Raw genomic sequence first — 11,630 nt, forward strand, 5'->3', positions numbered from 1 at the left:
GAATGAAGCTGAGTGAGAAAGGCCTCTGCGAGGAGCAACAGCTGAAGCAATCATCCAAATCAGCAGCTTGACCTGCTGCCCTTCTTCCTCCCTCACAAATGTTGCAGGGATGTGCCCTGTGGCTTTTCTAGCCAGAAGTTTCTCCTACACCTTCCCCCCCACCTAGATGTGGGCAAAAGTCAGAGGAGCTGGGACAACTCAACACACTCAAGACAGATTAGTCTCAGGGCAGGGAGACCTGGAAACCAGTGTTTCTGAGCCCACGGAGCCCCACCTCCACCAGGAGAGAACGAGAGCGAGGGAGCTGGTACTACAGCTAGAGAGATGGAGGCAGAGGACTGGGGCGGGGGACTGGGAAAGGCCTTGGAGCCACATCTCCAAAGATGTAAGAATCCACGGGGTGACAACCGAGTCATGAGACCAGCTCGGAGTCCAGAGGAGCAAACGAGCCTTGTGCCTTCTGCTCGTGCTGCAGGTACATCTGGGCCTTCCCAGGAGGCCACAGTAAGGGTCAAGTCCTGGGTCTAGCTTCTGCTTCTCTTTCACCCCAGAAATTCTTCCCTGGGATCATTCCACCTACTCACTGCCTTTACGGGGAGGGAGGAGGGTAAAACGGGAAGGACCTATATCAAGTGCTGCACCCCACAGGGTGGAATTGAGAGACAAGAGAGGTTCTGCGTCTAGGGTAGCACCTCCAGAGGAAGCCTGCAGAGAGAAAAGCCTCCCAGCAGCCTCCGGGCTCTGCTCTTAACCGAACAACGAACTTCCTACCACTGACTCGCTGTGTGGCCTTGGACAAAACATAGCTTCTCTCTGGCTCTCAGTCTCCTCCTCAGTAAGGCAAGTGGTTGGACTAGATAAGGTCTGAAGGGCTCTATCACCACTCTCTATCTGAGCTCCGTAGCTTAGTGGGTGGCATTCTTTGCAAGGAACAAAAGTGCTTGCCCAACTTTTCTTGGGGGCCTACGTGAGCGGACAGCGGGGCCGTGGTTGGCTCCTAAGTCAGTTTGGGCAAATGGAGCCACCGTGGCTCTAAGAATCCTGGTTCCTGAGCACACGCCAGGGCCCTCTGTGGCTAGCCCACTGGGACCCACTCCCCACTCCCGCACAGGACACTCACCGAGGCTCCTCAGGCACCGGGACCTGGTCCTTCTCCCAGGTAATGACGGGTGCCGGCAGCCCTTCAATGTGGCACTCAAACCGAGCGGTCCCATTCTCCTCCACCACCTGAGACTCCGGGTGCAGAGAGAAGCCTGCGAGTGCTGGGGGTGAGGACAGTGAGACACAGGCAGGGACAGGGGAGGAGCACGGGAAAGAGAGGGGGCGCACACAGTGAAACACACATACACACATGCACGTGTGCGTGCGGGCGCACGCACAGAAGCGCGGGGGGGGGGCGGTGGACAGAAACACAAGCAGGGCAAATTCCAGCCAACAGAGACAGTTGAAGAGGCAGCAGGGGGATAAGAAGCGGTGATTACTGGTCAGACGCTGGGTCAGAATGAATCGCCGCGCCCCACGCCTAACGTCACCATGGTGGTCAGACCGCAGGAGGATGGACATTTCTCCTGGCCTAAAATGATTTCAGGGTGATCTGTGCCTCCTGAGAACCCCCGAGGGGGTGGGCTGGATGACGGGGCTTGACTCCAGGCACTACACCTGCTCCAGGCCCCCACATTCTACTAAGCCTTTCTGGCAGGCTTCCCGGAGGAGAGCACAACCTAGACTCTCAAACTCAAAGGGAAACAAAAGGAGGAGGAAGAAGAGGAGAGGTGGGAAGAAGGTAGCCATACCAGGAAGGGACCTACTGAGCGGGACGAGAGGCAGGGAAAGAGACAGGCCTGTGTGTAAGGAGTTAATGGGGATCCCCCTTCCCACACCCCAGGCCTCCTGGGTCTCAGCTCAGCCCCCGATGCAGGCACTTACTGGCGAGCTTGATCACTGCAGCCTGGCTGGCCACCACTCCAAGGGGGCCGTGGGCCAGGCAGGAGTAGCTGCCTTCAATGACCTCTGAGACCCCGGGGGCTGCCTTGTCACTGCCATCAGGTGCTGGCGGCTGGAACAGCCACAGGGAGCCGTTGGGTAGCAGGCGCAGGTGGTCGTGCTCGGGCAGGGCGCCTCCATCCTTGCTCCACGTGGTGCTTGTGGGGGGTCCGGCAGCCCCCAGACTACAATCCAGCACTGCAGCTTGCCCTGGGCCCAGGATCACTTCCAGTGGCCCCGCACCACAGCTCAGCTCCACGGTGGTCTCCTGGGGCCACGGCAGCTCCCCTGCAGAGAGGGCAGGCCCCAGGGCCATCAGTGTGCTTCCTCCCACCTCCCACAGCCTCCAGATCCTGAGTCCCCCACCCAGGGGCTGGGGCAACTCATGGAATAACAGGTCTCGTGGAGAGGCCTGAGTCTGGATCCTGGCTCTGCCCCTACCACCTGTGATCTCGGGCAGTCTGCCGCTCTTCTCTGTGCCCACCTTCCCTGGGGGCTCAGTTTCCTCATCCACCAAAAAACACAGTGCCTAGCAACATCCTTCATAATAGGCAAAAAGGAGAAACAACCCAAATGCCCATCACTTGATGAATGGATAAATATCTTACTCAGCCATCAAGAGAAATGAAGTACTGATATTGGCTACGTGGAATAACTTTAAAAACTTTATGCTAAGTGAAAGAAGCCGGTCACAAAATGCTATATATGATCTCATTTCTATGAAATGTCCAGAAGAGGCAAACCCACAGAGACAGAAATTAGATTAATGGCTGCCAGGGGCTGGGGAGAGGGAAGAATGAGGAGCAATAGTGAAAGGAGATGAGGTTTCTTTTTGGGGTGATAGGAATGTTCTGGAATTAGATAGTGGTAATGGTTGTGCAACCTTGTGAGCATACTCAAAACCACTGATGTGTATACTTTAAGTGGTGAATTCTGTGGCGTGCGAACTGTATCTCAATTAAAAAGGACCAGGAATTTCTTCCTCCTAGAGCTGTTGTGAGATGCGGGGTAGGAAAGGAGCACAGCATGGTGCCTGGCCTGGCACAGAATTGGCGCTCAGTAAGGTCCTCCCTCCCTGGAACCTTACAGATCATCTTAACCATGGTCACCCAACCCCCTCGTGCCCCAGTGGCAGGCGGGGCTGAGCACTCCTTCCTACCGCTCAGTTCATTTCCCCTAGGCCACACAGCAAGCCAGAGCCTGTCTCCAGGGGCCCCAACATAGCCTGCAGTGCCAACACTGGCCCTTGCCACAGAGGGAAGAGTAGGGGAAAAATGGAGGGAGGGAATGTCAACCCAGGGTCAAGGCGCAAACACACAAAGGCCAATGCTTCTCATTTCAGCCAACATTTCAGCAAGGCCCAGTAGCCATTATTCATAGAGAAATGGCTGGTTCTGGGGCGCCTGGGTGGCTCAGTTGTTAAGTGTCTGACTTTGGCTCGGGTCATGATCCCAGGGTCCTGGGATCGAGCCCTGTATCGGGCTCCCTGCTCAGTGGGAAGCCTGCTTCTCCCTGCTTGTGTTCCCTCTCTCGCTATCTCTCTCTCTGTCAAATAAATAAATAAAATCTTAAAAAAAAAAAAGAAAAGAAAAAAGAAATGGCTGGTTCTCCCAATTGTGTTTTCTGGAAGGTCGGCCTGCTGTCTCCCTGTCCCCTACAAGCTCAGTGGCCCGAGGTCCTTTCTTATCCTCTGGCCTGACACTTTGCTTAAAGGCAGAATGGCCCATCTGAGAGTGAACCCAGGACAGAGGCGAGTGCAATGGCCTGTCCTTACTACGAGGCTGGTTTCTGGGCGGAGAGCCATGGGAGGGCATGCAGAAAGCCGAATGGCTTGGGAATCAGGCAGCCCCTCAGTTCTGGACCTGGCTCTGTCACAGTCTAGCTGTGTGGCCTTGGGCCAGTCACTTCTCCTTCTGGACTTTAGTCTTACTCAAACGTAGCAGGTGATGTGTGAGAATCTATGATGTTAGGACAATTCAGTGAATAATCATACCTGGACATACCTATTCCTGAACAAACCTACAGAACACCATCTAGACACACATAAAAACTGTAGACACAGCCTTCCACACCTGAACATGCGTACCCCGGTTTCTGCCATACTCATCCAAACCCGGACATATCTATGAACCCCTTAGAACCCCCTAGAATCCCTGTCTGTCCCCAGGCTCTCTTCTCAGCACTCCTGAAGAAAAACAAGACTGAGCGGCAAAGAGAAGTCCTAGCTGGCTGAGATCAGGAGGCCAGGGCAGAAGCCAGGGCTCTGACCCTACAGTGCGAAGGACGGACAGACCAAGGGGGCCCCAAGTGGGCCTCTGCCTTTCTTAATTCGTCAGGAAGGCTCTGCTGGCATGTCCCACTGCTCGCCGGGGCTCAGCATTACTAATGGGTGCAGGGAGAAGGCAGGCCTTGTCCTCATCCAGTCTCCATTCTGACTGGGGAAACCAAAGTGGCATTCACATCACTTGGGGCTGTTTGCTGTGGTGGAAAGAGCATTTGACCTTGGGGCGGAAGATCTAGTTTCCAATCTTGCTGCTCCACCTACCAGCTGTGTGACAAGCCACTTAACCTCTTTGGGCCTTACTTTCCACATCTGTAAAATGAAGACGATACTACCAAGCCTGTGAGGAGTAAACAAGATGATGGCTGTCAGCGCCATCAACCAAGGGACGGGAGCTCATTCTTTAAAGGCACTTCATAAACTGTACAAGTGTTTGGGGTGGGTTTTTTTTTTTTTAAATGAAAGATTTTTTTCTTTTTCTTTTACTGTACCAATGTTAATTACTGTTCTTAACAACCAGTCCCTTCTACCTCTGAGGCCCTCGATTCTATGATTCAAACATAGGGTAGGGGGAAGGCAAGGCCGGGCTCTCAGCCCAGCGGCTTCCAATTGCCCGGTTCTAGCCGCTGAGCAGTTTGCACTTCAGGGGAGAAAAGCCCCACACGACACGAATCCCTGAGCCCTCCGGCGGCCTCCCTGCCCCCCAGAGCACGTCCGGGGCCTGGAAAATCCCCTGCCGCGCTGAACAAACAATGTGAACAGTTGGGGCCTGAGCAGCTGCTGGGTATGTCAGCAGCCTGGGCTCTGGCGGGCAGGCCGGCAGCCAGAGAGGCCGGGCGGCTGGCTGCGGAGCCCAGAGGAGGCTCCGATTCCCTTCCTGAATATTCATGGATCAGCAGATGTCTGGCTTCCCCACCTCTGAGGAGCCGAGCACCCAACAAGGTAGCACAGGGAAACCAACAGGGATGGAGAGAACCAGGGGTCCCCCTCAGAGAGGACGGTGGTGATGGAAATGTCTTGGAAGCTTGAGATTCCTCACTGTATATAAGTGGGGAAACTGAGGCCCAGAATGGGGGGGTATCTCATTTCTCTGGGAGACAGCCTGGGGAAACTGTCCTTCGACATTCTAGGGATGAATTCAGCACTGAGGAGACAGTTGCTCTTGAGTAAAAGGTTCTCTCTGCCTCAGTGTCCAGCCCAACTTCTGTGCCCAGGACATGCCTCCCACCCCCGCCACCGCCGCCCGGGGCTCAGCTCCAGCACCAACCCTCTGTGAGGCCGCCCCTGTCCCCCCGAGGGAAGCTTTATGTGTTTCCTATCCGAAAGCCACTTGCAGGTCCCTTAGCCATCCTTCCTCTTGCCTAGATGGACAACGGGGTATGGGTGGGGACGAGCCTTGGTCTGGAGTCAGGGTCCTCCTGGGTCATTCACTATATGGCCTTGGGCCCGCTACTTTCCTCCTTTCAGCCTCAGTTTCCCCAGGCTGAAAAGGAGAAGTCTCCACTTTTCTCATTTTCACCAAAATTCTCCCAGTGGCAGAGGGGAGCATACGCAGGAGGCTTGCTGACTGCCCCAAACGTTTTGATTTTTAAACCTTTGGCACATTTTGCATTCTGCTCCATTACATAGCAATGATCTTTTAACATAAACGTGGTTCCTACACCACCAGATCTTTTCACAAAAGTGATGCTCTGAGGAGTGGACCTTGTTTGTCCAGTGGCTTCCTGGCCACCCCTTTCCTGCCACCCCCAGCCCACTGCCATGGCTGAGCCCCAAAGCCCTTCCCACAAGCAGTTCTCAGCTGTCTCTCTCAGGACTGGGGACACGGTGGACACCAGCTGCCCCCCAGCTTCCTGCCTCGATGGGAGCTCCTCTGCCACAGCTCCTTCTCCTCAGGCTCCTTGGTGAGACCCTGTCAGAGACACAGAGCTTGCGAGCCCTGAGGCCATCTCTCACATCTTTTTCTAACAGATTATTTTACCCACTTACAGGATAAATTAGATTTTATGAGGCCAATTAGAACCCAGACAGAAAGGAGATTTGCTGCTGAGCCCCAGGGCCCGCTCAGTGCTGTTTCGTGGGGTTAGTGGGGCCTGGTGTGAGCCGGGGTTCCATTTTCCAGTGAACTCTCAGGAAAGGGGCCAGAGGGTGGGGGAGGGGAACCAAGCCTAGATGTCTCCTTCATTAAGCCAACAACTTGCCACAAACATCAATGCCTTGTCACTTCTGATTTTCAGGGCCCAACAGATTTACAACTTGTTTTCAGTGTAGAGGCAGTCCTCCATGACCCCCATCACCACTCTCTTTTCCCAGGAGACCCAAGTCAGTGTCTTCCAGAAACTTCTCTCCCCACCCCCCACCTTGGCCACTTCTCTTACCACATGCTAATCCCCTCCCACTAACAGCTGGAAGGAGAGCTTGGGACATAGGGAAGGCCACACAGTTCCCTTCATCTGTGATCCTGAGAGGCCCAGCCTCAGTGGACTTGACAGCCAAGCCACACTCAGCTCCTGCCTACCTCCTGATCGGGGCGTCCCGCTGTCCCCACCGCACCAAACCACTCTGAGCTCTCTGCAAGCGCACTGCTGTTCCCTCTATTGCTCCTGCTGCCCCCCTCCCCAGAGTAGCTACGCCATCCCAGGGTCTGACTGAGTTGCCTCTCCTTTTTCTGCCCCATACGACCCTGGGCACCGTGGCCACTGCGGTTATCACTCTAGGTTTTTTACTTTCTTTTCTCCCCAATTAGGCAACAAGCTCAGCATCATGTCCTAGTCAGCTTTCTAAACCTCTGGTCCCGAAACAGCGCCCGGTATACAGTAGGTGCTCAATAAATATTCCTTGAACACATAAGTGGACATGTAGAGACACAGCCCCTTATGCTTTTCCAAGCCTCAATTTCCTTATCTGTAAAAATTATAGGAACTCCCTTAAGGGCTGGACGTGATGGGAATAATACATGTAGAAACTGCCTCTCTGGCAACTAGTAGACACTTAACGAAGTGCTTAAAAAGCACAGAGACAGAACAGCAAACTCACACTGAAAGAAACTCTGTACTTAAACATTACCAGGACCAGGGAGCTCACTACCTCACCTGTTCTCCTGCCGTATGGCTCATATGATTCAAAATATCTTTCTCTTGCGCCCACCTTTCTCTCCCTGTACGCTCTGATCACTTGCTGGAACTTTGTCCTCCAAACTATGTGACAAGGTAATGAGCCTCTTATCGAACCATCCAGAAGTCTTGGCTCTGCACCAGCTTACATGCTCAGGTCTGCATCTGAAAGAGAGCTTACTGAGCCTCTCCTTCCCTGACTTCAATGACCCCAAAGCCCCTCAAATCCAGAGGATGCCTCAGCTTCAGCGGTAAGGTAACTAACAGCCCAGTTAGCCCAGAAGACAAGGATTCTATTTCTCCGCATGTCAGGGCCAAAACATTATCTCTTTGATTTTCCTCCCAACCCCAGCTCCCATCACCCTCCTCTGACTAGGCTAGGGCTGGCGTCCTCCTCCATCAAAGCTGCTCTTACTCCTCCTCCCCTCTCCCCACCCACCAGGGAGCTGGGAGCCCCAAGCCCACCTGGCAATGACATCTGTTCTGCATCTGGAATTCTGTGTCAGGTCTGGTTGCTGTACCTCAGAAACCACGGAGGCCGAACAGGAGGTAGCGGGTGGGGAGGAGTGGAGAAGGCTGAATTCCAGAGCCCAGACTCAGACACACCAACTGAGGGAGGCCAAGTCCAAAGCTGGTAACTTCTCAGGTGAGGCGGAGGGGGTGCAGAGACTGAACTTGGGTATTTGTGTACCAAATCCGGGGAAAGTGTGGCTCCAAGAGCCAAGAGACTGGTTCCGGCCCCAGCTCAGTCCCTATCCGTGCAACTTTGGGAAGTCACTCGGTTTTCTCATCTGGAAAATGGGTTCGTGCTAAAATTATTTCTAGGGAGGTGGGTGGGGGATGGGCTAGGTGGGTGATTAATGAGGCACTTTTGATGAGCACTGGGTGTTATACGTAAGTGATGAATCACTAAATTCTGCATCTGTAACCAATTTTACCATATATGTTAACTAACTAGAATTTAAATAAACACTTAAAATTTAAAAAAAAATTATTTCTAAGTTCCCTTCAGTGCTGACACTGGAGGACACTCTTAATTGTGAGATAGCTTAACCTGAAAGAGGTACCTTTAGGAGAAAAGAAAGGAACTGCTAATTTACACACAACACATGATGAATTGGGCCATGAAAGTACCTAACAGATCAGTGAAGGTTTAGATAACTTCTGGATAAAATTCACTATTAAGAGGAACTTGTTTGACCTGGTTCCTAACCTGGAGATGTGGTCAGAGAGGGCCACCCCAACTGAAGGGAGGTGGGCCTCTGAGTCTCTGGGCCGAGAAAGAGATGGGGGTGGGGGGGCTTCCCTGGTGAGGAGAAAACAGCTCTCATGTTCTTGGCGCCTTTCTATTACTGACCTCTGGCATCCCCACCCCCCAAATTCTGATTCGGTGGAGGGGAGAGCCCCACGTCTTGCACTGATGAAACCAGGACTCAGCATTCTACCACCACCCCTGGACAGGAGTCCCATTCCTATAAATCTCCCCAGTTCCCAATCCCTGGCTAGAGCCGTGTTGGGGGACACCAGCCCTGCGTGCTGGCATGTTCAGGTTGCTGAAGTGTCTACTATTCTGTACCTGCCCCTCCCTGCCCCCCTGCAAACTCAGTCTATCCTCAGATCCTACTGATTCTACTTCCTAAATGTCTCTAGAAGCCAGCTACCCTGGCCACACCAATTGCCACACCAACTGCCACGACGACTGTTGCCACCATTCTGTCTTCTGGAATACTACAACAGCCTCCCAGGAAGCTTGAGCTTCCTACCTCCAGCCCTGCCCAACCGATTATCCACACTGGCTGCAGTAAGCTGATGCAAAGCTGATCTCAAAACTTGCCAAGGGCTCACTGGGGTGGTGGGGAGGAGTGTTTTCAGGCCGAAATCTTGGTGGGGCTTATCAGGCCCTTCAGGAGCCCCCTTCAGCCTTCTCTCTTGACACTCCATGGCCCCTGTCCCACCCCGCTCCAACCTCCCCCACTGTCACCCCTGTGCTCTAAACTCCAACCAGAGTTAGCTGCATTCACTGGTCTAAATGAAGTCACCTCTGAGCGCCTACACATGTGGTTGACTCTGGAGAACGTTGCCCATCATTGTTGTCCTTCTACAGGGCTAGCTGACCCTCTGCATGGAGCTCAATTATTCGTCACTTCCTAAAGATGCCTTTCCTGACCTTTCCAGACCACCTGTCAGTCTCCCCCACACCAGACTGCAAGCTTTGCACCAGGGACAAGGTCTGCCTCCTTATTTACTATATTCCAGGCACCAGGCAGCTGCTAGTCAAAAAGGGTGCTCAGTAAATATTTGTTGAATGAATGAATGAATGAATGAATGACCTGGTCCAGATCAGGATGGCTAGTCAGAACTCTATAGGACTGTCCCCAGGCCTGTTAAGCTTTGCACACTCAGCGGGTTTGGGGGACTGAGGGCCAGTAGCCTTGTTGCTTTAGCCAGGCACACTGCTGCCAGGGGAGCCCCAGCTCGGGCCCTGCCCCTGCCTTCTGCACTCAAGAGCAGGGAGAGGCCAGGTCTCTGAGGCAAACTGAGCCCCTTGCAGGAGGCCCCACCGGTATACTATGATAGAGCTCAGGTCCCAGCCCTCATCCCGCTAGGCTGGGTGACCCTGAGCCCGTTCCTGGAGCTCCTGGAAGAGCATCAGAGGGTAAGCACAACTATTCCTTAATCCCCTGGGCTCCGGGAGGGCTGAGGCCTCTGCCGCACTTCCCCGCCCCCTTCACCTGACAATCCCGAGTCCCGAGTAGGGGCTGGAGAGGGGCGTGTCTTTGTCGGGAGAGAAGGGGTCCGAGCATTTCCCCGCACTTTCCCACCCGCTGTTTGGGTTTCCTGGAGATGGGCCTGGGGCCGGCCAGACGGAGGCTCCTTCCCCTCTCCGCCGTCCCTGCCTCCCTCCCACGTGGCCTGGCTGAGTCTCTCTGGAAAGCCGCAGCAGCTGGAGAGAAATCCCCCTCCCCACCCCCACCTCCAAGTCCCTCCCCAACTCGCCCCGGACACATCCTCAGCTCCCCCCTCGGCAGGGAAGGCAAGAACTAGACGAACAAAGCGGGCAGCCCATCCCCCTCCCCAGCCCTGCCACCTACCTTCCCTAAGGGCCGTCCCCCAAACGCACACAGCACGGAAAGCGAGAGGGCTCGGGTGGAAGAAGGAGCCCTAGGCACGGAGCACTGGGATTCCGTCACCCCAGCCCCAGCCCCAGCCCTTCCTCCAGAGTGGATAACTCTCTTACCCCCACCCCCACGCGGCACTGAGGTGGGGGGCTGGAAGGAGGCCTTGCTGACCTGGTCAACGCTTCCCTGACCTGCCCCTGGTGGGTGGGGCAGGAGTGACACGCGTCCCATCCCGAGAGCGAGTGTTGGACAAGTCCACGAAAGCAACTGGTTCCCTGCCCCCTCCCCCAGCTCGCTCCGAGCCACGGGTTGGGGGAGCGATACTAACCCCCCCCCCCCCGCCCCAACCAGCCCCAGGGACCACACCCACTGGGCAAAGTTGAGTGTTTTATCACCTCTACCCCCAGTCAATCCTCAATCGCCTGCCCTGTCCCCCCCCCACCACCATGGGCAAGGACACTCCCCAAAAGCCAAGGCCAAATATTAGCTCAGCCCCATAAACACAATTACACACGATCTTGACACAAATGGAGGTGCTGACACACACACCCCCACACACCCCTCCTCTTTCACGCACTCTCAACCCAGGGACACGCGCGGGCAAGACAGAGCCCGCCCGGTGCAAGCCATCAACCCGGCAGCCACGGCCCCACGATGCCACGCCGCGACCGTGACACGCACTGCGGACACGTACGCCCGCAGAAGCCCCCCGTCCCCACCCTCCGAGCGCACACACACACACACACACTCACACACACTCACACTCCAGACTCCGCAAACCAAGGACACACACCCCCTGCGGCCAAATCCGCGTCGCGGCCGCCCCCCCACCCCCCGGCCGCAGCTCGCAGACCCCCAAGCGCAGGCATCACAGGCACAGGGACCGGCCGCCCGCGCCCCGCGGCCCCGCACTCGCTCGGGACCCGGGACGCAAGCCAGCCCCACAGCCCGGCGCAGCCCCGGGTCGCGGGCGCACCGATTCGCCTTAGCCGCTCCCGCCACTGCCGCGGCGCCCGCCCTTACCGCGCGCGGCCAGCAGGCAGAAGGTCAGAGCCACGAGCCCGCCGCCGCGGCCAGCGTCCCCCCGCGCCATGGGGCCCGGCTCGGGCCGCCGCCGCCGCCGCCGCCTCCCCA

The 11,630-nt window shown here is 55.6% G+C and overlaps 1 protein-coding gene across 1 annotated transcript in view; it reads right to left on the bottom strand.

Moving 5' to 3' along the window:
• IGDCC4 (immunoglobulin superfamily DCC subclass member 4) overlaps nt 1-11,600 on the bottom strand; it is a 37,839-nt gene extending 26,239 nt beyond the window's left edge. The window contains exons 1-3 of the mRNA XM_032417782.1: nt 11,520-11,600; nt 1,927-2,271; nt 1,121-1,262 (exon numbers count right to left, since the gene is read on the bottom strand). Of these exons, the coding sequence (XP_032273673.1) occupies nt 1,121-1,262; nt 1,927-2,271; nt 11,520-11,589 (557 nt within the window). The 5' untranslated portion in view covers nt 11,590-11,600. The remainder of the gene's footprint in view (nt 1-1,120; nt 1,263-1,926; nt 2,272-11,519) is intronic.
• Between the last annotated feature and the right edge of the window lie 30 nt (nt 11,601-11,630).

Source organism: Phoca vitulina, unplaced genomic scaffold (assembly GCF_004348235.1).
Source record: "Phoca vitulina isolate PV1807 unplaced genomic scaffold, GSC_HSeal_1.0 scaffold20, whole genome shotgun sequence".
Lineage (NCBI taxonomy): Eukaryota > Metazoa > Chordata > Mammalia > Carnivora > Phocidae > Phoca > Phoca vitulina.